This window comes from Cucumis sativus, chromosome 5 (genome assembly GCF_000004075.3).
Source record: "Cucumis sativus cultivar 9930 chromosome 5, Cucumber_9930_V3, whole genome shotgun sequence".
Classification (NCBI taxonomy): Eukaryota; Viridiplantae; Streptophyta; class Magnoliopsida; order Cucurbitales; family Cucurbitaceae; genus Cucumis; species Cucumis sativus.
The window spans coordinates 13820718-13846845 of NC_026659.2; the positions used below are offsets into that span (position 1 = coordinate 13820718).

The following is a 26128-nucleotide window of genomic DNA, read 5'->3' on the forward strand; positions in this document are numbered from 1 at the left end:
GTATAAAAATCTAGTTGGCAGGGGCCATGGAAAGGAAAAACACGTCAAAAGGTCATAAAGAGTCTGTCCTTTTCTTTTTTTGTCTTATTATGGATTTATTCTCATTTTATTTACAAATTATACCTTCAACCATATTATTAACCACATACTTTAAATTAGCATGTTTTCCTTCTCTTTTTATCAAAGAAAAATTCACTTTGCTTTACAATTATTCATTTTTTATTTATTATTATTATTTGAAAAAAAAACACGTTAATATTGATTATCTAGAAAATAATTGACTATGCAACCACCCTTTTGGGTATTTTTAATATTGTAAAATTATACTTTTAGATGTAGAATAACAAACTTAATTAAGCTTAAAAGGACTTTGGCTACAAACGTTTTTAATTATTATTTTTATATATAAAAAGATTTGAAAAAAAATGTTTAAATGATAGGCACCTAAACGTCTTTATTTATATGTTTATAGAAAACAATAGAAACAAAGAGCAAGAAAACTAAGAACTTGATGTGAACTTAGAAATTTGTGCGATTAGATGAAGTATGAGATGTTTGTTTCATGAATTTAATTTATTATTGATCTATTTAAGATGCTTTTTCTACTTGTTTGTTCACTTTGCCTACAATAATACATGAGAAAGAATGCACATGTTTCTTTTATTAAACTTAAATGTAAAACTTCTTAACTAACTCAAACTTCTATCTTTCTTGCTTTGAATGAAGACCACTTCACTTGAAAAAACTTAGGTTCAGTCAAAATCGACAATAAAAGAAGCTGCACATCACCCAATATATATTCTTTAAAATGGACAACCCTAATATGATAATTATATACTCTTAAATATGCATAGCGGAAAGGAGGAAACAACCCTAAAACAAAATATGCACAACCAATAAAATGAAATAAAATTGTGAGAAAAAACACACTAAAAAAAATTAAAAGACAATTTTATTATTGGACTAACTTTAAGAATAAAAATTATATATATATTAATAATATTAAATATATATGCTAAATTTGGGGGTGTTGTGAAACATGGTCAAAACAACCCATAGAGCAAACTCAAGTTCCCTTAAACAACAATCTATGAGACATGTTTCTAACATGACTAATATTCTTTTTCCTTAAAAGTACCTCAAAATTAAGTATAGGATAATTATTGAATCTACAATTAGTTCCACAGTGTCCCTTATAGATTTTTACCATTAAAATTCACTGATATAAAGTTTGTATTTACTTAATGTAAACAAATATAAATACACATATAGACAAAAAAAAAAAGTAAAAAAATTACAAACAACGTAGCTATAACCCATATGTCTTATTAATTATATGCCAACCTGATGTCCCCAAATCTTCTCTTTCGTCTTTAGCCTTTTCAAAAATTCTAACTCTAACTTGGGATATGTTTAAATTTGTCCACTTAAACAACACATAACCAAATACATAAAACTTCGGGTGTGTAGTTCTTTTAAAAAAGAAGAAAAAAAAAAAAATCAAACTCTAAACGTTAAAAATATATTATTCTCAAAACTGTAGATGGATAATTGAAATAACTTAACAAATAAAAATTCATGAATAGGGTCAACTTGGGAGGCAGCAATCGTAAATTTAATTAACTTAAAGTTAATATCATAATTATGAGAAGTTATATATAAAAATTAAAAATGGATGAGATCGCTGTCCAAAAAGAGAGAAAAAAGAAATGTTGATATCACTGTGATTTTCCGTGTTTCCATCAACGATATTATAAATGTCGGGTGTTCAGCTATGTTTCAGCTACCGCGATTGGGAAGGGAGAGTAGAAAAAAAAAATAAAAAAAATAAAAAAGAAGGAAGAAGGAGCTCTGAATATCAAACTACGTACATAATCTCTAACCAGAATCCGTTCGTCAAATTTGATGAACAAGACAGAAACACAGTGATTGCTCAATCTATCAATGGCGGGAGTAGAATTGCTGGATATGTTTCCTCATCGGGACCTTGAAGAGGGAGCCACTGCCTCTTCTGATTGGAATCCAACTGATGCTGTGCTGTTTTTTGGACTGAGTTTGGTACTTGGAATTGCTTGCAGACACCTATTGCGAGGCACTAGAGTTCCTTATACAGTTGCCTTGCTTGTTCTTGGCATAGTTCTTGGATCTATTGGTTCGTGACTCTTCTATTCCCACATTTTTTATCTTCTTCCTCATTTTCTGTTGACGAGTTCGTTTATTGTTGCTATTCTTGTAATCTCATCATTTTCAGTTTCCGTTATTTCTGGTATCTTAATCGTTTCACTATTTTATAGTCGGTTTTGATCATGACCTTTTTACATGTTCTACAGTTCTCCTTTAATCCTTTGATTTAAGCTCTTATGTTTTCTAATTCGTACTTGAGCTCCGAACTCAACTTCTTTGAAGATGAAACAGTGAGGTATATTGCCGGGAAAGAAATGGAATACGTTTGACCCGTTGGAAAGAGAGTAGATCCTAGGAAAATTGACTCATCGGATTGAATTAGCTGGGAATGTGTAAATTCAAGTATGTAGGCTCAACATCATTTATGTATTGGGAGTCGAGGACTGAAATTGATTTTAATGACTAAAATCTGAGATAGATTTAAATATTGCTGGGAAGGTAACGTTATCACTTGTTTGCTCATTACTGAATTTCTGGACGATATTATTGTGTGGCTGCGAGCTATATATGTGTATAAGTCTTTCAATTAATGATCTTTCAAACACCTTCTACCACTACCACTCACATGATGCTTTTCTTTTCTCAAAATGTCATAATCGGCAGAATATGGCACACATCATCAATTGGGAAAGATAGGGGATGGCATACGTCTCTGTAAGTTTGTCTCTTTGTTCTTCATCCTTGTCACTGCACCATGAGTTTTGAAGTGGTTTCTGCAACAATGTCAGTGATAGCTCTTAAAACAGATTTGATGCATCTATATTGCAGGGGCAAAAATTGATCCTGATTTATTACTGGCTGTTTTCCTCCCTGCTTTGCTGTTCGAGAGTTCCTTTTCAATGGAAGTGCACCAAATAAAGGTGCCAATTCATGCTTTTTAAAAACACTATTCTGTTTTTAACTTTGTTTGGTGACAATAGACGTATTCTTATTTTGACAGATAATTTTGTATAATGACCATTTTCTTTAACTAACTTTGTACTTTTCCCATTTGTTCTGGATGGACTTCTTGTCTTCTTAGAACTTCTGACTCTCTCGACTGGTTCTACTAGCACTTCTATTAGTCTGCCTTGATGTATTTGTATACAAATTGCAAAATGGGCTTGACATTTTTTAAACCACCAGTCAATTTGACAGCAACCATCATGGGTTGATAGATAAAAAAGGAGACATAGTCTCAATAACTAACTAAGAGGTCATGTGTTCTTGTGGTGGTCATCTACTTAGGAATTAATTTCTTACGAGTTTTCTCAACACCCAAATGTTGTAGGATAAGGTAGGTTATCCCGTGAGATTAATCGAGTTGCGCTTAAATTGGTCCGACACTCACTGATATAAAAAAATGGCAATTTGACAGCTACATTAGTCCGGTTGTTGCCATCTCGTCTAACTTTACAACTAGTGGCTTCTATTAACTGATATAACAGCTTACATAATTACAAGGACATCCTTACATCAGTTCTACCACATATGCACACACTCATAAACAAAAAAGAGGAAGAGAAAAAAAAGAACTCGCCCTTAAGTTATATTTTAGGAACAATTTGCTAAATATATTTTTTGGTTGCAGAGGTGTCTGGCCCAAATGATCTTATTGGCTGGTCCAGGTGTTTTAATTTCAACCTTCTTGCTAGGATCTGCTTTCAAGGTATCACAGACTTGAGTTCAAATGGCTTCGATTAAGTTGTGTCATTAATTGTTTATGCCTTACGACAGCTCACTTTCCCGTATAATTGGAGTTGGAAAACATCATTGTTGCTCGGGGGACTTCTGAGTGCCACAGATCCTGTGGCTGTTGTGGCTCTATTGAAAGAGCTAGGAGCAAGTAAAAAACTGAATACAATAATAGAAGGAGAATCCTTGATGAATGATGGGTATATTTTTTAATTATTTTTCAGTTTTTATCAGTTGATTTTCCAAATAAGTTGTTATATTTATAGGTTATGAGCAGGCTAAACATTTCATATCATCTATTCATTAATCTGTTCTTCTTTTAAAATATTTATTTTCGCCATCCAGGACAGCAATTGTGGTTTATCAACTTTTTTATCAAATGGTCCTTGGAAAGAGCTTTAACTGGGGTGCTATAATCAAATATCTCACACAAGTCTCGCTGGGAGCGTATGTACCATTTTCTCCTTATTCAATTTGTGTACTAGGCCAGCTAATTTTTAGAAACGATCTGCTAATTCAAATTTTGGTACAGGGGCGTGTGGCCTGGATCTTTTAGTTGGTCTCTATGTTTTGATTTCAAGCTTCTTGTTATCATTTTCCTTCTTATTCTATTTGATCATTTGAGCAAGCAATTGTAGTTTATGAACTTTATTATCAGAAGGTTCTTGTAATGATGCTGGCCTGGTGTTTTAATATTCAGTTTGGGAATTGGTCTTGCTTTTGGGATTGCATCTGTTTTATGGCTCGGGTTCATTTTCAACGACACAGTGATAGAGATTGCATTAACACTAGCTGTGAGCTATATTGCTTACTTCACTGTATGTTACTCTCTCACTTTTTCTTGTGTTCATACTATTGTCAAGTCCGAATGATGTATCTGTTAATTTATCTAGTAATGATACTAATGCATACTGTTATCTGAAATGAATTGCATATTACTTCAGAAGTATTTTCAATTAATTCTTAATGTTTTATGTTTAAAAAACCTAGAATGTAGCGCCGAATTGTTTTGCCATTTTCTAATAGAGGAAAACTCCGTATGGTGCTAGATAACTGATAAGAAGAATGGAAACGTTCTATCTGTCTGGTTTACTCTAAGACAAAATAGTAGTTGCATGTGAATGTTTATTTCAAGCATATGGAATCAATTTAATTAGTGTTTGCTCTGATTTTGCTAAAGGACAGCGTTTGAAATTTTAGACTGACTTATGAGTTGTCTACTAACTGCTTAGTGCTTAGCACTAATTTCCTTACCCTCTTTGGTTAGGCATTCTAACTGTTGTAGGAAGAGATCGAAGATGAGTATTGGGTATGGAACTTGCTCTTGACAAAAACCACTTTCAAAACTTGAAACTGGGAATGAGCCAACTTTTTGGCTTTAGTGAAAAATTATTTAACCTTTGTCTAAAGGGAAAACAGATAATTGACTGTGGGTAGAGTAAAGTGCATTAGTGTGTTCTCCTCACTTGCTGAACACTTTACACAAAAGCTAATTGTGTTCTGAATACTAAATGTCCTAAAAACAAAGTAAAAGTTTCTTCTGGTCCCTGCCACTAGGGGATTTTAATGTTGTGGAAGTCAAAAAGAAATTATGTACCCAACTGTTCCATTCAGTTGAACCTGATATGTGTATGTACACATTGTCTGAAAAAGGGAAACTAAGGATCAAAATCACCTGTTTTAGAGTTATAGACGGCATGTGAATTCTGGACAAGGCTGCTAAAGGTGTTTGGTTTCAAGTTGTGGTTTTCTCAGAGCTCTAAGGACAACATTGCTCAGTTTTATTTGAAGGGATAAGAATATTTGAGTCAAAATGATAGTCGTAACAAGTTTTTAAAGAAACTGGAATCTCCTTGTATTTTTCCTAGTTCAGTTTTACTTTTATTTGAACAAGATACAGTTTTTGATAAGTGAAAATTAAAATGTTCAATGATATGATCTCCTGTGAAGACTGAAAAAAGATTTATAAACAGCATAAGAAACATTCTAAGCATGCCTCTAAAGGCACCTCAATTAATTTTAATGTTAAAAATCCTTGTACATGACTAAGTTGAACCACTTTTCCCAACTTCTTAGCTACACCAAAATGTTTTAGTCCATTTATCTCATAACTCTGAAATGATTTTCTTGACTTCAAAAACCCAAACCAAGAGCACCCTCGGGAACAAAACAAGCTTCTATAGCTGGAAGTATCTTCCACAGCACCAATGAGAGCACCATTGAGCATAACCCAAATAAGAAAATCGATCTTATTAGCTCTTTATTTTCATATATCTTCAAAATCCTTATTGGTTTCTTGATTGTTCTTTTGTTTGGTTCGATAGTACCGCTTATTTGAGTGAGTTTTACAGTCTACTCTTAGAGATTCTCCAAAGATTTAACAATAAATTCCCTGAAACATCAACCATTCATTCCTAAGGAACTTTTAAAGTGCTCGACCTCGTTGCTTCCAAGATTATCCAATAATGATGTAGACACAACAATTTCAGCATCCAACAAAAGTCCTCAAGTACCAACCTACCAACGAAGGAAACATCCCAATGATTAAGAAAATGATGAGAGAAAAGAGAGATAAAGAAAGAAGAATGAGACCAAATATTCATCTTGAACAGTTTTGGAGAGCATATTTTCGAAAAGCTTGCCAAAATAATATGTTTCCCACAACAAGGTTAAAAAGAGTAATCTCTTCCAACCTCCATTGTTTTAATATATTCATATGATAACGTCAAAAATAAAGATTCTTCTTTCTTTTTGCATGGCAATCATATGGCAAGCAAATTTGTGAGGCCATAAATACTCTCCCCCTTTGTATACCACGAAATTATCTCTGTGACTAAATTTTTAGCATACAAGGAAATAGGAACAAACTTTATCAGATCATAACATATTGACTTCAATGAACCATTGGATCCCACTTAATTTCAAATAAAGAAATCCCAGGACCCTACTTCCTCAAAGTATTTCAAGAAATCAATACTGTTAAGTCATTGACAGGTGCATTGAACTATTCAATATTCGGATTAACTTCATTGTGAGGAGCCTCTAAAGTAGTTGATGTCGTTACTGCATATATTAGTTCATACACCCCCTTCTTTATATGCCTCTTCAATTCAATAGCTTAGCGCTTCAGTTGCCAAGTAATTTCTCTCTGATTCAATGCTACTCCTGAAATCAGAAACCTCGTTGAATTGAATGAAGTCTTCCTCCAGAGAAAGCTGGAGCTAATTGGAATAGCTTTCTCTGAGCTCCTTTTGTTTGGGTTGGTGACTCTTTTCCCTTCCCTGTTGTTTGTTTTTCTTTTTTGGTTTCTTGAATGCCACAATGTGCCGAGATTGATGAATTGATTATATGTTTCTTAAGACAATCAAAGCACCATTCTATTGAAGGAGTCTTTGTGCTATGTGTTTCTGTTGATATATCTCTCTTCTTTCTTTATTTTTCAAGAATTTAACATCTTTAACCAAACTGTTATCAAGAATATTTATGGAAGCAAGATTTCAAATTGGTTCTCTTCTATCATTTATTTTGTTTAATTCTTCTGGGCTCTTCCTCTTCTCTTTCATGGGATTATTGTTCTGTTCATAATAGGCTCAAGAGGGAGCTGATGTTTCGGGTGTTCTGACAGTGATGAGTTTAGGAATGTAAGTTTATTTGCTTGATTATACACATTCTGTACTTCGAGGCTATATTTCCTGATTACAATCTACTACTAGGTTTTATGCTGCAGTTGCAAGAACAGCTTTTAAGGGTGACGGTCAACAAAGCTTGCATCATTTTTGGTATATTATGTCTTTGTGATTATTATCTCCTCTTTATCGTATCAATAAAATGCTTATCTTTCACTGTTCCAGTGATTCATGCAACATGAACAGATTCTTCTTATGTTCTTTAATGAATTTAGTATGCTGGCATGTCCATTTTGTGATATTTGAGAGTGATAAATACTAATAAATAAATATGGATTAAATTCTTTTATTTCTAATAGTCATTATAAATAACCTTGGTTATGACTTTATATTTGTGATGGAAAAAACATTTTGCATTAGTTGTATATTAATAGTAGAAAATTTCCTCATTTCACACACATATACATGTTTGTGTATATTGACAAGGTAACATCCTATTCATTTTACTTGCAAAAAAGGATTGATATTTTATTTGAATGATCTTTTCCAGGGAAATGGTTGCTTACATAGCGAATACATTAATTTTCATATTGAGGTGAGAACTTTACTTGAGCATGCTCATTCCGCTTTTCTTTGGTGGTAACAGTAAGGTTGGCGTGAGTATATGCATCATTTTTATTGCTTGGTTGGTTTGTGAATTCACCACCTCTTTTCTGTGTTGACATGCCAATGGTGAACACGCTAGTTGTTGATTGCATTGAAATTATCCTTGACTCAATTAGTTGATAACCTTGTGAATGTGATATGATCTAATAATTGTGAATGTTTAGGCATTGGAGCTGTAAGTGAGTGATTTAGCATATGGATTGTTATATGTGATGCTTAGAATTTGTGTATGTAAAGAAGAAGCAGATAACTGAGGGTAAAAGAGTGTAACCGTGTTCTCTCAAAATGTCCATATTTGTATTTTCATGTTTTTTCTTCTTCCTTTCTCCTCTGCTCTCCTCTTCTCTCCTGTGTGCTAAATGTCTTCCACATGATCCCATGATTTCTTCAGCGGTTATGTGGGAAGTTTTTTGGGGGTTAACAGTGAAAACCATCTTAATGATGATGGTCCTTCATGGATGCTTATCGGATCAAGTAGCTTCATATTTTTCAAAACGAAAATTTTATTTTCAAAGTACTTGTATGAAGGCCAACATGAGCATAACTCAACCGTAATTGGCATGTCCTCTTTCCTTTGAAGTCAAAGGTTCAAATTTCTATACCTCACATTTGTTGTACTGAATAAAAGAGAAACCACCAGTATGAACACTTCAAGAAAAGGCATTCTTTTATACCCTCACCTTCACTCACTTGCATAAGATGTCTTATTCTGACTTATTTGCCATTGCACAAGATACGAGTACAAGCTTCTTATTTATAATCAGAATTTCCTTAGGGGCTTAGTAAAGAAAAACTAAATAAATTCTAGTCCTTTCCGAGCTCAAAACTTTAGATATCTTTTTGGAAGTACCAAATCCGAAGATTCCTTTTTGTTTAGAGGTTTAAAAATATGTCCTTTTGTAGGACCTGTCCTACTTTTCTACATCATTTTAGTACTTTATAGCTCATGACCTAGTCCCTTTTCATTTTATTTTCAACGCTGAGTCGTAAATCTTCCTACTCTTCCCAGTTCTCAGTCTAGTACATAAGCTAGTTGGTTCTGATGGAATAAAATCAATGAGTTTGTCCATGTCCCAGTTCTCAGTCTAATACTCTTGTATTCTACAAAACAGTTGTAGAATGCAAGAGTTCCCATAATATGTCCTTTAATTCCAGTCTCTTATTTAAATTTTCTTCACTGAGTTCAACAAATAGTTACTTCCTGCTAAGGGTTTCCACAGTTCCAAATAAAATAATAATAAGTTTCTTTTGCAGTGGAGTTGTTATCGCTGAAGGTGTTCTTGGAAGCGAAGGAATTCTTGATAATGGTAAAAATATCACTTCAAAAATGTTTTCTTTTTCCTTTTCTGCCTAGTAGAGATATAATAGAGGATGGTTATGATATAGCTCACTCTTCTCAAGCCCAGTCATTACCTGACCTAAAAAGCCATCTTGTGCTCAAGGGTAAACTCTGTAAACTAAACAGCAAAACCATCGTACACTTCCATGTTGCATGTCTTCCATCCCAATGCATCAGAACTTCCAAAATAGCGGCTCCTGTCTTCTGCAAACCCAAAACCTTGATTGAAACGGCATGCATCTGCACCTGCACCTGCACCTGCACCAGCATATCTGCTGTCAGGAATTGTTTATTAACAACTAAAAACTAACAACAAAAGAAAACTAAAAAAGAACTACAAATATTACTCCTAAATAAACTCTATCAATTAGAAATGCTTAAAAAATGAAGGATGCTTGTTAAATTGGATGCATGCATACCCCCGGCTATGCTTCTTTCTGTTTTTAATCATCTTTTCACTCCTCTGTTCGAAAATGTATTATTCCCTTCTTTTTGGAATTTGTGTCCTTTAAACGTTTTTGTTCCTTTTCATTTATCTACGGAAATTTCATGTCTGGTCAAAAAAAGAAATAAGAAATAAAAAGTACAAGAAAAAGGGGAAGAAAAGGAAATTGAGGAAGAGAGTTAGGGTAAGACTCAGTTGAGAATGTATAATGAAGGCATAGTGTATAACAGCATCTGCTTGTGTCTGGGCGTTGGTCACTAGACTGTTTTGTATTTATGACATTGGTCCTTTTGGAGTGGAATCCTTTTTATAGTTAGTGTTGGACTCTATTTCTTGGGTTTTTTTTTTTTTTTTGTACTCCATTATATTCTTTAATTTTTCTAATGAAAGTTCAGTTTCTTATAAAAAAAATATTATGTGGCTTTGATGTACGAATACTTATATTAAACTGATATAGAAGAGGAGGTGGTTCTTCAGTATTTATGCTTACATTTTCTATTTTAATTATATTTATTGTTTGAATTTTAATTGTTTTTCGAGCCTCATACTTCTATTTTTATGTTACAGGAGCTTCATGGGGCTACCTCATTATACTTTATGTGTACGTGCAAGCTTCTCGATTTATGGTTGTTGGAGTATTATATCCATTTCTGCGGTATTTTGGGTATGGCTTGGATTGGAAAGAAGCTACAATACTAATATGGTCAGGTCTGCGTGGAGCTGTTGCTCTGTCACTTTCACTGTCAGTTAAGGCAAGCTTTTCAAATCAATGCTAATACTCATCTTCTATATATGTTTATAAACTGATCATCTTTTCATATGAGTAGGCTCATCGATATGTTTTCCCAACTGCTAGCATTTTGATTTTCATGGTGACAATTAAACTATTTCACAAATCTAGGATTGAAGAACTAAAAAAGCAAATGCGTTATTATTGATCTTGAGTTTTTTAACTTCATAGGAAATAAAAGGAAAGATGTGAAAGTAACGGATGGACAAATGAATCTCTTCACGTATTCTTTCCATCTATGTAAATTGTTGGAGCATGAGTAAAATTTGAATGTCAATTCATATGATTCAAGACAAGAAGTATAAAGGACGTGACATGAAGCTACATTTCAACCTTGCATGTAAACATTTGGATATTATCTAGTTGATATCTTGCTGACTTAATATGACCAAACCCAGTCAAATCTAATAGTTTTAGCTTTTGAACTAGTAGCAACTAATAGGGGTTTTCATTTTAGTGGTTGCTTTTTTGGCTTATTTTTCTCTCCCTCATATCTTTTTCATTAAATTCTTTATGGTTAAGAAAAGGAAAAAAAAAATCACTAAGTATTAGGCGTCCAATTCCATTTGGACTCGGTAAAACCCAACAAGTATGGAGAGTTGAAAAAATTGCACAAAAAAGGAGAGACAATCACTTGGAAGATAGAAACTTTTATTAAGAATGTGCAAAGACGAACATTTTAAGAGAATGCTTTTTCGCTCTCTCAAAACTCGTCAACTCACCTTTCACTCTTAGTTTGTCTAAGTCTCTTTCCTTTCTTTGCTTTTTTGCTTCAAATGAGGATACAACTTCTATTTATAGGTGTGAAGTTCATGGAGCTCAGATTTTCTAGGATTTCTAGGATCTAAACTATTCTAGATATTCCTATGAGATTATCCTTATTTGATGTAGAACATCCTCCTTTCTTGATGCTTCTTTAAGTTTTTAGTATTTCTTTAGCTAATTCTTGAGTATCTTGAATTACCATTCTTGTATTTTAAGATTAGTTATTTGTTAGTTAAAATTTGTGTATCTTGAGTTACTAATCTTGTATCTCGAGTTAGTCATAAATAAACTAACTCAACTCCAAGTTAGTTCTAAAGCAACTAACTTTTAACTACTCTTGTAAACTTCCGATCTATAAAAAAGTTTCCCCTCTCATTAATAAAAGAGATAACAGAAGTATTACTCATAAAATTCCTAAGCATTGCTTTACTGCATCATTATCTAAAGAAATTCTCTAGAATTTGAGAATTTCTTGAAGCCTAAAGAAATGCTAGGATGTTTCTAGACCATTTCTTTTGAGGTACTTATTTACAATCTTCTAGATAAACCTAGAGATGTCTGATACTTACACTTAAGCTATTTATGTAAATACTTCAAGAAACGAATGGTTAGTTTTGTTTCTACTTCAATAGAGAAACAGGGAAATCCCTGTTCGGAGACATGCATTCAATACTAAAGATTGCCAAGTTTTTACAAGTGTCCAAGATAACCAAGTGACGTAAAAAAGGAAAACAATTAATTAGTAAATAAGTAATTCCTCGACTCGGCTAATTGGAGAGGTTTTGCCTCTGCAGAGAGTGCTTCCAGCTCCTTCAAAAAATTATTCACACTGCCCTCTCTCACCAAAACCCTACATAACTCCTTAACAGAATCCACAATCCGTACCAGCAACCTTTTTATTGTTTTATAACCAGCTGTCAAGTGTAAGTTCCTCTTTTTGCCCTTCCTTACGCAAGTATGCATAATAGGAGGTCTCACATAAGTTTATTTATTTTACTCGGTCTTCATTAATTATCCTTAGATTTCAACTTACCCTCATCTGTTGAGGATGAAATAAGGATCAAGTTCACAAGATCTTGGCCTTTGAGAATTGCTGGTAAATAAACATTCATCTAATAACCCTTGGTGGCTTAGCCAACGGATCTTCTGCATGCTGATGTTTGATCGTGTACTTCTCTGACAACTTAAAATCCTGGGATGTAAATGGAAGACCTTTCGTTTATGACTTAGATGTCTAGTCCATAGTCCCATGTTCAAAGAAATTACTAGCAATATTTGTGATTATCTCATCGATCTTAAGTAAATTGCTCTTTTTTTCAATGCTTTTACGATATTATTCAGTTTCAGTGCTCAATGTTTTAGCTTGTGTAATTTCATTTTCTTCTTATTTGTAAACTCGTTATTTCAGCGATCAAGTGACCAATCATTGTACATCAGTTCAGAAACTGGAACACTGGTTAGTTCTTGGACTATTTAATGTTTAACACCGTCTTCCTTTATATTAATCTTTGAAGAAGACTTGAGGATCACATATTGACCAGCAAATTTGAACAGTTTGTTTTTTTCACGGGTGGAATTGTATTCTTGACGCTGATTGTAAATGGTTCGACCACACAATTCATTTTACATCTTCTCAACATGGACAAGCTCTCAGTGGCTAAGGTAAAACTCTGATATTCTAATTGCAGCTTTTGCATTCCCCCCCCCCCCCCCCTCGTTTATGGAGTCCTTTGGTTTTATCTTCTATCTCACAATCAACTAGCTGTAAAGTTTTCTTAATAATCTTTTTACATTTTTCAGTTCTTTATTAGTAAACGTTTAGATTATTCAATTTTATACAAAGGAATACATTATCTAAGTTTTTCATTTGAAGTTCACTACAAGATAGATAGATACCTTTCGGGGTTGATTTGACCACTTGATAGCCATAGATCGCCCATCTAATTCTTCAACCATCCATTTCATTCTCTTATTTTTCTTTTAGTACAACAATTCTGGAAATGAGAGATTGAACCTTCCATCTCTAGGATGACAAGTCATGTCAATTACTATTGAGTTAAGCTAACTTTGGCCTATTGAATGCTTGTTGTGAATCCCCCATTGAAAAAACCAAGGGATTCAAACTCTTTATAAGATAGGTGAGCTACTTTTCTCATTGTCAATTAATTTTGAGATGAAATCTCATACTATCAAATATAGTATTAGAGTCAAAAAGCCCAAACTGGCATTTGGTCCTATAAAAAGAAATTGTGATTCGATCAAGATTGGTGAAGTTAAAAGAGGCACCATCTTAAGGAGGCATGTTGAGAATCCCACATTGGAAAAACTAAGGGGGACCCAAACTCTTTATAAGTAGATGGACTACTTCTCTCATTGCCAATTGGTTTTGAGATGGATTCCCCTACTATCAAATAACTCTCTTATTCCTACTTTACTGTTCCCTTTTGCATTTACATTTTCACACTCTTCCTCACTTGGGGATGACCAAATGACATTGAAAAACCAACTTGATCAATCAAAACTGACCAACTTTATTATTGAATTCTTTTCACAAATGCAGTAGAATTTGGATACTTGTCTGCCGAAGGCACTTGAGTTGTGTGGTAGTCACCTCCCCTTCACCCTTTCTCTCTTCCATTCTCCTTTTTCACAGTTTTCTTTCGTTCTCAGTAGTTCACCGAAGTTTTCATTCAGGTCAATTTTGACCACAACCGTGGTTGGTCGATTGTTGACTTGGCATCAAAAAACTTTCCAACGTTTACCTGTCAACAGTTTTCCAGCATATCAGTTTTTGAAGTTAGGTTGAGACCAAAAATTGAGTAACTGGCCAATGAACACCCCTACCCTCACTTTTAGAATTAAATATTAGCACAAGGTTCAACAAGTGATTATCAAAAGTAATTGGAGATGAAATATTATTAAAGTTGTTTGAAGATAAAATCTCCTACTCAGATACCGATACCATGTTAAACTACCACTGGACCCAAAAGTCTGAGATAATGTTTACAGTAAATTTGATTTTTTATTCATACTTTCACACCCTCATTTTAATTCCCATCAAACGCTGTCAACATTTCTTGATGAACTTTTCGGAACAAAATGATGAAGACAGCTAGTCTTTTCCACTTGATCTTTATTTTTGTCTAATCATTCTAGAAACGCATATTGGATTATACAAAATACGAGATGATGAACAAAGCATTGGGCGCCTTTGGAGATCTTGGAGATGATGAGGAATTGGGACCTGCTGACTGGGCTACAGTTAAAAGACATATTACAAGTCTCAGTCATGTGGAGGGGGAGCCACTGCACCCGCACAATGCATTTGAAAGTGATCAAAATGTTCGATCTATGAATTTGAGAGACATTCGTCTGCGACTTTTGAATGGTAAAGTTAGCTTATGTTGCTACAGCTAGCACTGCTTGTTTATTTCATTGTCTGTTTTACTATTTGCAAATTTAAATATTATGTCATTTTCTTGATTTAAATTTTAACCTATTCAAGCCAGAACAAAATCTCATAACCTTCAATTTAGTGATATCAATACAGTTTAAAAGGTTCATTTGCTGAAAACTTTGGAGTAAAAGCATCTGACGGAAGCAATGGATAGTATATTTGGAAGTTTTGTTGGTGAAAATCTATAAGGTTTTATTGAACAGACATTTTTTCATAATTAGTCTAGTAGTTACAAGGTTCATTCATAGTAATACATTCGGACTTTTCTTTTGGTATAAGTATAACGTTCTTGGATCAAACTTATAACTTCAAAGGATCCGGATTGAGGAGTTTATTAAATAGAGAAGTGGCAGAGGAGGAAGAAGAAAAAGATATTTACCCTAAGTATGGAGTTCAACATAAGTTTAGGTTTACAAAAGCAAAAAAAAAAAAGGAAAGTACTAGATAATTACTACAGTAAATGAAAGAAAAATAAACCTATCTTTCATATTCTCAAGATTCTTATATTATATGAAGAATTAAAAAGGTGAATATATCAAAATAAAATAAGAATGAATACATGAAAAAACTCTCAAGTTCAACATAAGGCAGGTTTGATTCTCAGCCTTATGTGTGAAGTCTAAGGTTGGTGCTGAATGGGCTAAATTCTAACAGCTACAGAAGTATTAGAAGTTTAGCCTGTATAATCCAAGATGGGGCCAAATGACTGAGCCTTGACTGTTGAAAGTACATTCACATCTCTTTCTTTGATTTCTTTTATCTGAGTTGTTGCACTCTCTTTCTAGTGAAAATTTACTCCTTGATCTCCGTTCTATGTATAGTAACATCCTTGTGGCGTCTTTTATTGTGATTGTGCTTGATGGGATATAAATGAAAAAAATTACTTTTTGCAAATTGTCAAGGCTAAAAGCTGAAAAGATCACAAGTTGACATACTTTACTCGGGATTTAAATATCAATTGATGGGCTTTTGATTTTCTTAAAATCAATGGATTAATTTTGATGAGTCATTTTCTCTTTGTTTATTGAATATTGATCTGCTTATTTCCTTCAAACATATTCTGATTTTTTTTTTTACTTTCTGTTGATAAATTATTGTACACCTATATCTAATAGAAGTTTAGTTATCTATTATATGCCATACTTTCTTTAACATTCTGTGATCTTTTTTATAACAAGGAAACATGAAAGCTTTACTTCTCCATCTGCATCTACCTTTTCTGGAGAAAGGGAAATTTTTGTGGCATGTAGAAGTTCATGCAATGTTGTGGGGTTTGTGGGGATGAGGAATAATAGGACTTTTAGAGGGATAGAGCATGACCTAGTAATGTTTGATCCTTGATAGGTTCTACGTTTCTCTTTGGATGCCAGTGATGAAGACTTTTTGTAATTATTCTTTAGGTCTTATTTACTTGGTTGGAGTTATTCGGAGGTTCCCTCTAATGGGCATGTTTTTTTTCTTATGTCCTTGTTTTCCATTTTACTCTCACTGAAAGTTCGGGTTATTATAGCAAAATGAAATTGATGAATGAATATATATATAAAGTAAGATAAAAAATTTGGTGGATTACAAAAAGAATTTTCACCTAGTGACTAGTGCAGACTCTAGAGACACTAGAATTCTTAAAGAGTACACAAATGAAAAGCATTAAAAAGTTAAATCCATAAAACTTAATTCACTCATGGTTAATCTTCTGTGTTGTTGGACTTGTTTCCATGTGAGTATAACGTTATGTCTTAAATAACTAAAAATCATTTATCATCAGGTGTTCAAGCTGCTTACTGGGGTATGCTTGATGAGGGAAGGATAACACAAAGTACTGCCAATATCTTGATGCAATCTGTGGATGAAGCCCTTGATCAGATTGCATATGAGCCCCTTTGTGATTGGAAGGGTTTAAAGTCTAATGTCCATTTTCCAAACTATTACAAGTTCCTTCAGACAAGCGTTTTCCCTCAGAAGTTGGTTACATATTTCACTGTGGAAAGATTAGAGTCCGGGTGTTACATTTGTGCTGCATTTCTCCGTGCACATCGAATTGCAAGACAGCAGCTTCATGAGTTTATAGGTAACTAAATGGCTTCCATTGCAATAGCTAGGACCGTTTATTCAGGTTTTTCCTTCCCTGCTTTCCTATGGCTTTTAAGTATTCTAAACTAAAGGATATTTCCTGTGAGCTGCCTTTAAGAATGATATATCTCTTTGTTGATTTTATGGAATTAATCTATATTTCATTAATTACTTAATAGAGATACAAGCCTATATATAACCATAGAGAAATACACTTAAGGAAATAATATCAAATAATATCTCCAGAATAATATCTCCTAAGAATAATATCTCCTAAGAATAATATCTCCTAAGAATAATATCTCCTAAGAATAATCTAATTATATTAATATCTCTTCTCAAGTAGTTGCTAAAGAATTCAATTTAGGCCCTTCTATTTGGTTTGTGACAATAATTATGAAAATCCTGGATGAGCATGCATATAGTAGCATTATAGGGATTACTTGTGTCTCATATAGTAGCATCATAGCTATTAAACCACCAATTCACCCAAAAGCTTAAGCTAGTGGTTGAAGACAAATTTAATTATATATCACTAACAATAGCAATCCCTTTGTTATATCAATATGGGGTAATTGTTTAACGTGTAGTTACTAATATAGCAATCAAGCTCAAAGTATTAGCAGATATGATACAATGGAAAAGAATGTGTAGATTGTTGGTGATGTATAATTAAATTTTCCTTCAACCACCCGCTTAAGCTTTTGGGTGAATTGGTGGTTTAATATGGTATTAGAGCAAGTGGTCCATGGAGGTCTTGTATTCAAGCCCCTGCATTCATTTCCTCCTTAATTAAAATCGATTACCACTTGTTGGGCCTTTTAAATATTCCAAGCCCACAAGTGAGGTAAAATTTGTCAAATTCTATCAATTTTTTTAAAATGTTGTTATATCCTTAATTATATCCCTAAAATGGACATCAATTGCAATTTCCCAAAATTGATTCCACTTGTTGGACCTTTCAAATATTTCAAGTTCACAAGTGAGGAGGGGAGTGTTGGTGATATATAATTAAATTTGCTTTCAACCACCAGTTTCAGCTTTTGGGTGAATTGGTGGTTTAATATAGATCAAACTTTCAAAGTCTATCAATGGTAAACTCTATCGTTGAGACTATATCACTTATAGGCTAAGATACACAAACACGGATACGAGACACCAATACGACACCACACGGACATGGCGATACACCATATTTTAAAAATCTAGGACACGACACGGCAAGGACACGTTTATTAAAATATTCATTTTTAAAATATATATATCATTTTTATAGTAAAAGAAAATTCATAGTAAATGAACTGATGCATTTATATACTTAGAAAACTTAGCTTGATGTATTTCATGCTCAAAAGTTATTATTATTGTCATATATGTGTCTTTTTAGTCTGCTCAATAAGTGTTCTATGCATGTCTAATACATTTGTTGGACTAGCAAGCGTCCAATAGGTGTCCACCAAGTGTCGGAGTGTCCAAGTGTCCGACTCGGACTTGTTATCCAAACTGAACTGTCTATACTTCCTAGCTTATAGGAGTCTACCAGCGGTAGATGCTATCATTGATAGATTTTTCTATATTTGGATTTCTCTAAAAATTGCTATAGACTTAATAATTATTAGTCTAAAAAATTCTACCCATTGCAATTACCCATTATTTAATTTGTTTTGTACCTTATCATGAGAATCCTGTTTATTAATTACTTACATTGGTTTCTTACTGTGAGCCACTTGATGTGTTCTGAATCTAGATCTTCATTCAAATTTTCTCGACCTTTGGAATGCTATACTTTAACAATTGTACTGTTAATTTACATTCAGCATGATGTAAAACGTATATGTTTGTGATATTCAGGTGATAGTGATATTGCTTCTACTGTAATTAATGAAAGTGAAGCTGAGGGTGAAGAAGCACGAAAGTTTCTAGAAGATGTTCGTGAGACATTTCCTCAGGTTTGTAAGAAGTGTGTATATTTCATGAGCAATTTTGTGGTCAGTTCTAATAGGGTCCTTTCTCTTTATTTTTTGTTAGCCAACTATGATTGATATTGTGCTTATTATTTGTGATTATGTGGAATTAGATCAATTATAAAACACGTTCCATCCGTCAAATTTGTTATTCGCTTTTGATTTATATTATCAACTCATATCCTTAGCCAACATTCCTTTGTTCTATAAAAGACTTAAAGAGAAATCAATTACCGAGAGAGGTAAAGGATCAACATTTTATTAGATTGCCCATTTTATGGGTACACTCCTAGGGCTTTTTTGTTGAGTTCAAGGCAGTGCTGTTTTGTTGGATGAGGCACGGATGTACTACTACTTTGAGCACTTAGTATTGGACATTGGAAAACTACTTGAACATGCTTTGCATATGTGATTTTGGATGGCCCATGGCCCACTGTGATGTAAATATCGAGCCACCTTTCATACTCCTGCTGATCCTGAATATCATGAGTGAATTAATTGAAGTTGATTAACATTCTCTGCATGAGAAAGTAACAAGGCATAGTCTCTATAAGATGAATGAAAACTAAAGTCATATATTTTACACACGTGTGCTTTCTTTGTTCCATTTTAGAGGTTCATCGTGCCAAAAATGAAAAAATAAAAAATAAAAAATGCTTCTGTGGTTTTATAAATGTAGAGCTTCTTGTTTGCTTTTATGGTTAGAAGGGATTAAGGAGTAACTGCTTCTTCACTAGTGGAGCTCAGTTCTTACCATTGCATTTAACTTGGTGTAAGTGATTCTTGCCCTCTAACAACAGATGTGTTATGATATATATATATATACATATGTCCTTTATTGTAATTTTACTTAGTCTCTAGGGTTTAGTTTATTCTCTATATAAATATGTAACATTGCTTTGACTCAATCAGAATAAGACATATACGTTTCTGAATTCTAAATTACATGGTATCAGAGCCCTCCATTAGGTTTGGAGTTTGGGTTACCTTCCGGTGACCATTTGTCAACCTCCATTAGGTTTGGAGTTTGGGTTACCTTCCGGTGACCATTTGTCGACACTGCCCATACCATAAGAAGCACCACCTCCGTCCGCCCAAGTCTGTCTTCGCCGATCGCCGGAAAACACCGCGCGTGACCTTCACGCGCCGCCGGAATCATCGTCACCTTCACCCACGCGCCGGCGCGTGAGAGCGCGTGAGAAGTCCGATTTGTCTTCTGTCTTCTGGGCTTGTCTCGAACCATTGTTTCCTGCCAGTCTGTACCATTGGGTCTATCAAATAACATTCGGGTTTGACGAAAACCGAAGGTTACACGATTGGTTTTGTGTCTTTTTCCAATTTTGCAGCTGTTTGGATTGATTTTCTCTTTGTTCGAGTGGACTACAATCAACGTGTGACTTCAATATGGCCGACATAAAAAATTTGGTAGTCTCCAACGTTATTCCCTTGGCCTCTAAGATCACAGAACATAAGTTAAATGGATCCAATTATTACGATTGGCGTCGGACAATTTTATTTTATTTGAGAAGTACTGATATGGATGATCATATGACTGAAGATCCCCCAAAAGATGCAAAGCAGAAGAAGGATTGGCTTCGTGATGATGCCCGTTTATATCTTCAGATCAAGAATTCAATTGAGAGTGACTCGACCAGACATTGCATATTCTGTAAGTGTTGTAAGTCAATTCATGTCTTCCCCTACAGTGGATCATTGGGCTGCAGTAGAGCAGATTTTGTGTTATCTAAAAGCTGCTCCTGGACGTGGGATCCTATACAAAGATCATGGACATACGAGAGTTGAATGTTTTTCTGATGCTGATTGGGCGGGGTCTCGTGAGGATAGGAGATCGACTTCTGGATATTGTGTCTTTGTAGGTGGAAACTTAGTTTCATGGAAGAGTAAGAAACAAAATGTTGTTTCTCGTTCGAGTGCTGAGTCAGAATATAGAGCTATGGCACAATCTGTGTGTGAAATAGTATGGATTCACCAACTATTATCTGAGATAGGCTTCAGTATTACCGTGCCGGCTAAATTATGGTGTGATAATCAAGCTGCACTTCATATCGCATCTAATCCAGTATTTCATGAAAGAACTAAACATATTGAGGTGGATTGTCACTTCATTCGTGAGAAAATCCAAGATGGGTTGGTGTCCACAGGATATGTGAAGACCGGAGAACAATTGGGAGATATTCTAACTAAAGCTTTAAATGGAACAAGGATAAGCTATCTGTGCAACAAGCTGGGCATGATCGACATATTTGCTCCAGCTTGAGGGGGAGTGTTATGATATATATATATATACATATGTCCTTTATTGTAATTTTACTTAGTCTCTAGGGTTTAGTTTATTCTCTATATAAATATGTAACATTGCTTTGACTCAATCAGAATAAGACATATACGTTTCTGAATTCTAAATTACAAGATGGAACGATATCTTAGCTTCGGAAATATTTTTTTGTATTCAGTTAGCTATGGCAGGAATAATTGCATTTGCTTGCTATGGCCTGCATCTTCAACCACCAGAAATATGAAAACCATAGCAAGAAAATTTCAGTGAAACTAGTATAAGCTTCAAAACAGAAAATTAATAATGAAATATATCAAATGGATCCTTAAGCTATTGCTTTTTTTATTGTAATGTTACCATATGTTACTTTAGGGCTCTCATATATGTGCATAATTTATTCAGCTATTTGCTTGTCGTGTCTGTTATCTCCTCTTATGCAAAGTCCATTCGTTTTATGCTCTACAAATTCTTCCTACTTACTTTGACTTTGAATTCGTGCAATGAACTGATGGGCGATGGTCATTAAATTTTTTGTCTACCTAGGTATTACTTTTCCGTTATTATCTTTCTTTCTCCACAACATCCCAGCCTTTTCTTTTAAGTTTCAAGGGTCGGATTGTCTATAAAGTGAAGTAATAATGTGTTTTCTTTGTTTTGCTCCTTTTGTTTTTTGCTCGTTTCTTCATGATTATAAGCTTTATTAAGTTGCTATAACATACGTAGTTGGCAACTTCTTTTCAGGTTTTGCGTGTTGTCAAAACCAGACAAGTAACATATTCAGTGCTCAACCATTTAATTGAATATGTCCAAAATCTGGAGAAGGTTGGCCTGTTAGAAGAGAAAGAGATGTTGCATCTTCATGATGCTGTTCAGGTTCTTCTGATGTTTCTCTCACTCGTTTACTGTTGCAGATACTGATCCTTGTTTATAAAGTGCTGCTTCATTTATTGCAGACCGACTTGAAAAGGCTTCTACGAAATCCTCCTTTGTTAAAGATTCCAAAAATGCGGAACTTAATCAGTGCCCATCCATTTCTTGGGGCACTTCCTCCTTTAGTGCGTGAACCACTTGAAGTTTCAACAAAAGAAGTGATGAAACTACGTGGTGTAACACTTTACAAGGAAGGTTCAAAGCCTAGTGGTGTTTGGCTTATATCCAACGGAGTGGTAAAGGTAAGACCATTTCTTTATCCCATCTTGTTTATCACATTTCTGAATTTAACCACATAAATTTTACTTGCTCTTCCTTTGTTTCATTTTGATTATTTTTTCCTTACAGTGGATAAGTAAGAGCATGAGAAACAAGTTCTCCTTGCACCCCACATTTACTCATGGAAGCACTTTGGGCCTATATGAATTGCTTACTGGGAAGCCATGCTTCTGTGACATGATTACAGATTCCGTTGTTCTCTCTTTTTTTATTGAACATGACAAGTTTCTTTCAATACTTAGATCAGATCCTTCGGTTGAAGACTTCTTGTGGCAGGTATTACCATTGACCTCAGAACTTTGTTTTTGTATTCTGTTGTTCTGGATCCTGACTCCCTATCAAATTTTAAACGGTTAATATTGGACTTTCATCCAATCGAATATCCTGTTATTTAGATCTCACAGAGCACTTGAAGCCATTGTGTGCAAGGAGCATTTTTCTCTTATTTATGATGTATCAGTAGAATTGGCAATGCTTATCTTGGTCGGTTTTCTTGCAGGAAAGTTCCATTGTTCTTGCCAAACTTTTGCTTCCACAAGTATTTGAGAAAATGGAAATGAGAGATCTGAGAGTTCTTGTTGTTGAAAGGTCAGTAATGACTACGCATATAGCAGGAGAAACAATAGAAATTCCACCCCATTCTATTGGCCTTTTGTTGGAAGGATTTATCAAAAGTCATGGCATCCAAGAGGAACTTATAGCATCACCTGCTGTATTGTTCTCCTCGCACAGGAATCCGAGCTTCCAAAATATGGAAAACTCAGGTAACCAAACTATATAGTTGTATGCTGTTTGAATGACGCAAACTATAAATAGAGCTGGTAGAAAAAGTCAAATTACAAGGATCAATTTCTTTTTCCGTTTCTTATAAATTTATAAAATAGAGCTTTCTACCAAGTTTGTGCAATGCCTTTTCTTATGTGTGCTTGTGCAACTATTGTATTTGTACTTGTAATTGATGGTTTTTTAAAACTAGTTCTTCGTGAATCGCTTGATTTGGTTATGATAAATACCGAACCACTTGATACAGATTATTTGACACGATTTTATTCCTGGGATATAACTCTTTATGTTTCTTACCGTGGATGTGTATTCTGATTTATTGTTATTATTTTGAAAAGAAAGAAATAATGGTCAATAGTTGCCATTGATTGATTCTTACAGGGATGAGTGGTTCTAGTTTTTCTCATCAAGGCTCCCATTATGAAGTTGAAACAAGATCAAGAGTGATCGTTTTTGACATGGGTGCCCTTCAATCAGAAGAAAATCTAAATCGGTCGTCGTCTTTTATTCATTCTGTTGATCACCCTCAAAGATCTCTAAGCAGAGATCACTCAGGTCTTATGAGTTGGCCTGAAATGCTTTCTAAGCCTAGACCACCACAGAAGCAGAAATCTGAAAGAATTGAGCGTCCAGCTGATAGCTTGTCTGCAAAGGCCATGCAACTAAGCATATACGGTAGCATGGTATGTTCAGTTATATTACATCAAATTTCACTCTAAATAAACCCTCTAACATTTCCAATTGGGTATTCGATAAAATAAAGATTATTTTCTATTGAGATATTAGTTAATTCTTGATTCTACTTTTTTTTCTCTTACTTAGTAAAAGGTGGCCTTGTAGTTTGTTAGGCTGTCACAAATATTTCAGTGGTTCATTTTGGTTTTGATTCCATCATGTTTTTGCTTCAAAGGTTGATTTTCGTCAGCGGACTAAGAGTTTTCCGGGCAATATTGCGGAACCATCTCATAGCCGGTCGAATCCTGCAATTGGTTCACATAAAGGTGTTTCCCTTCCATACGTAAAATCAGAAGGAGCTGCTACATTGAAGAAGAGGCTTGATGCAAGAAAGTTACCAATAAGCAATGTTAGACCCCCACAACAAAAAGCACTTCCTAATGAGAGAAATGTAAGGGATGATTCAAGTGAGGAATCGGGTGGTGAGGACGATGTGATAGTGAGAATTGATTCACCAAGTGTGCTTTCGTTTCACCAGGTACCATGAATTTCTTTGTAAATTAGTTTTTAGTTTTCATCACTGAAGGTGGAGGAGTTGTTTGAAGTTATTTATGTTTAGCGAGCAGGGTTCTTATACTAACTACTAGACCTATAGGAAATGTTTCTTTGTATGAGGTCGGTGCCTGATGTTTTTAATAAACTATTGTCTTCCATCTCTTTCAGGTAAAATGCACTTTTGGAAGATTCCTATACGATTTTTACTTGGTTCCTAAAATTTTAAAAATAACACTTTAATCTTTAAAACTTAACATTCTTCTTAGTAAAAATTTACTCCGGGACTCGTGATTTTTTTTTCAAATTTTATGCAATATTTCTAAATCTTTTATCAACTATTGACTCTTATCAAATTTTATTTTTCCAAAAAGTCTGCAAAATTCTAAATTCATTTAACATTTATCTAAACTAATTTACCAATTCTCTCTTCAAATTTCTCAAAAACCTTAGCGACGACCATTAGCAATGACGTTTTCTTTCTTTCTATTGTCATCTTCTTCACTTCCCTCCTCCCTTTGCATCATCCTTAATTGATCATTCTATCACTGTCATCTTTTAGAACTAATACCTTTTCCAAACTCATAAAAATAATTTTTTGTCCATCATACTTGGAATCATCCTTGGAGATTTAGATAAAAATTTAACTTTCTTGTATTTTATCTATTGTTTTGGACTTTTTTTTGGTGAAATCTTCGATAATTAAATCGAGATTCTACTGATTTTAAATATATTGTCCAAAGATCAAATTTGTCCAAAAAATTAAGTTAGAGCTGAAAAACATAAATAATTTTGGTGTTATCTTGGGTAGGATTAATGAGAGATTCTATATATTTCAACTATCTCAATGAGAAATTGAGCATATATTAATTCCTTTTCTTTCTTTCTTTTTTTTGTATATTCTGATTTTTTTTTCCAAAATTTTAAAATTATAGTGCACTTGAGATCAGTCTGAAAAATTATAATTTGTGAATTCTTTTGAAAATTCCAATAATTGGGGAAACAAAAAATAGGCTAATAAGTTATAATTGCTATAAGTTTTTTTAAAAATATATTTATTTCAATCAATCGACTAACAAGTTGATTTCTTATTTAGATCTTAACGGTGGATATCAACTAAAATGAATTGAGAAAAACTGGTTTAACAAAATTTGGCGATAGTTTTGAAAAGTGAAACTTAGTGGAGACTATTTCTTATAATTTTCTCGAGAGAAAAGGAATTTCTCGAAGAATTTGTATTCAAAGGCTGACAAAGAATAATTATTATAACTATAAAGAAGGCTACATTATCTTTTAAATATATATATATATATAATATCCTTAAAACTTGTGGTTGGTGTAGAAAATGCTATTCAATTTTTAAAAGTTTCAAAAATACGAAAATTATGATAATAGGATCTATATCATTATATTTTTTAAACTATAAAAATAGCAAATTTAAAAGTTGATAACAATGATTACCATTTGATAATTCTCTAATATTTCTATGATTATCGTTTTATTGTCGTCTGATATCACTAATTTTACATATTCACTATATGCAAAAATTAGTTGTCATGTGCTGTTTTTTCTAAATGATTTTGTCATTTGATGCAATTTTCCTATTGTTGTTAGTATATGACAAACTGTTAAT

The 26128-nt window shown here is 33.7% G+C and overlaps 1 protein-coding gene across 2 annotated transcripts; it reads left to right on the plus strand.

The window, feature by feature from the left end:
• Positions 1-1879: 1879 nt before the first annotated feature.
• Positions 1880-24695, plus strand: SOS1 (son of sevenless homolog 1 (Drosophila)). 2 transcript variants are annotated; one of them, NM_001305732.1, is given in 23 exon segments: positions 1880-2152; positions 2788-2838; positions 2953-3044; positions 3755-3832; positions 3901-4058; positions 4204-4305; positions 4559-4676; positions 7447-7499; positions 7572-7637; positions 8035-8079; positions 9405-9457; positions 10502-10686; positions 12898-12945; positions 13044-13151; positions 14646-14877; positions 16712-17014; positions 18868-18965; positions 22018-22149; positions 22230-22448; positions 22555-22761; positions 22985-23249; positions 23650-23951; positions 24179-24628. In NM_001305732.1, coding segments are annotated over 23 exon segments (3435 nt in total). In that variant the 5' UTR covers positions 1880-1944; the 3' UTR covers positions 24491-24628.
• Positions 24696-26128: the final 1433 nt, after the last annotated feature.

Excerpts from the sequence above, each read along its gene's own strand:
- SOS1 (XM_031884949.1), top strand. Across the intron at positions 12,946-13,043 it reads GTTCAGAAACTGGAACACTG|TTTGTTTTTTTCACGGGTGG; the intron begins GTTAGTTCTTGG and ends AAATTTGAACAG. Across the intron at positions 13,152-14,645 it reads ACAAGCTCTCAGTGGCTAAG|AAACGCATATTGGATTATAC; the intron begins GTAAAACTCTGA and ends TAATCATTCTAG.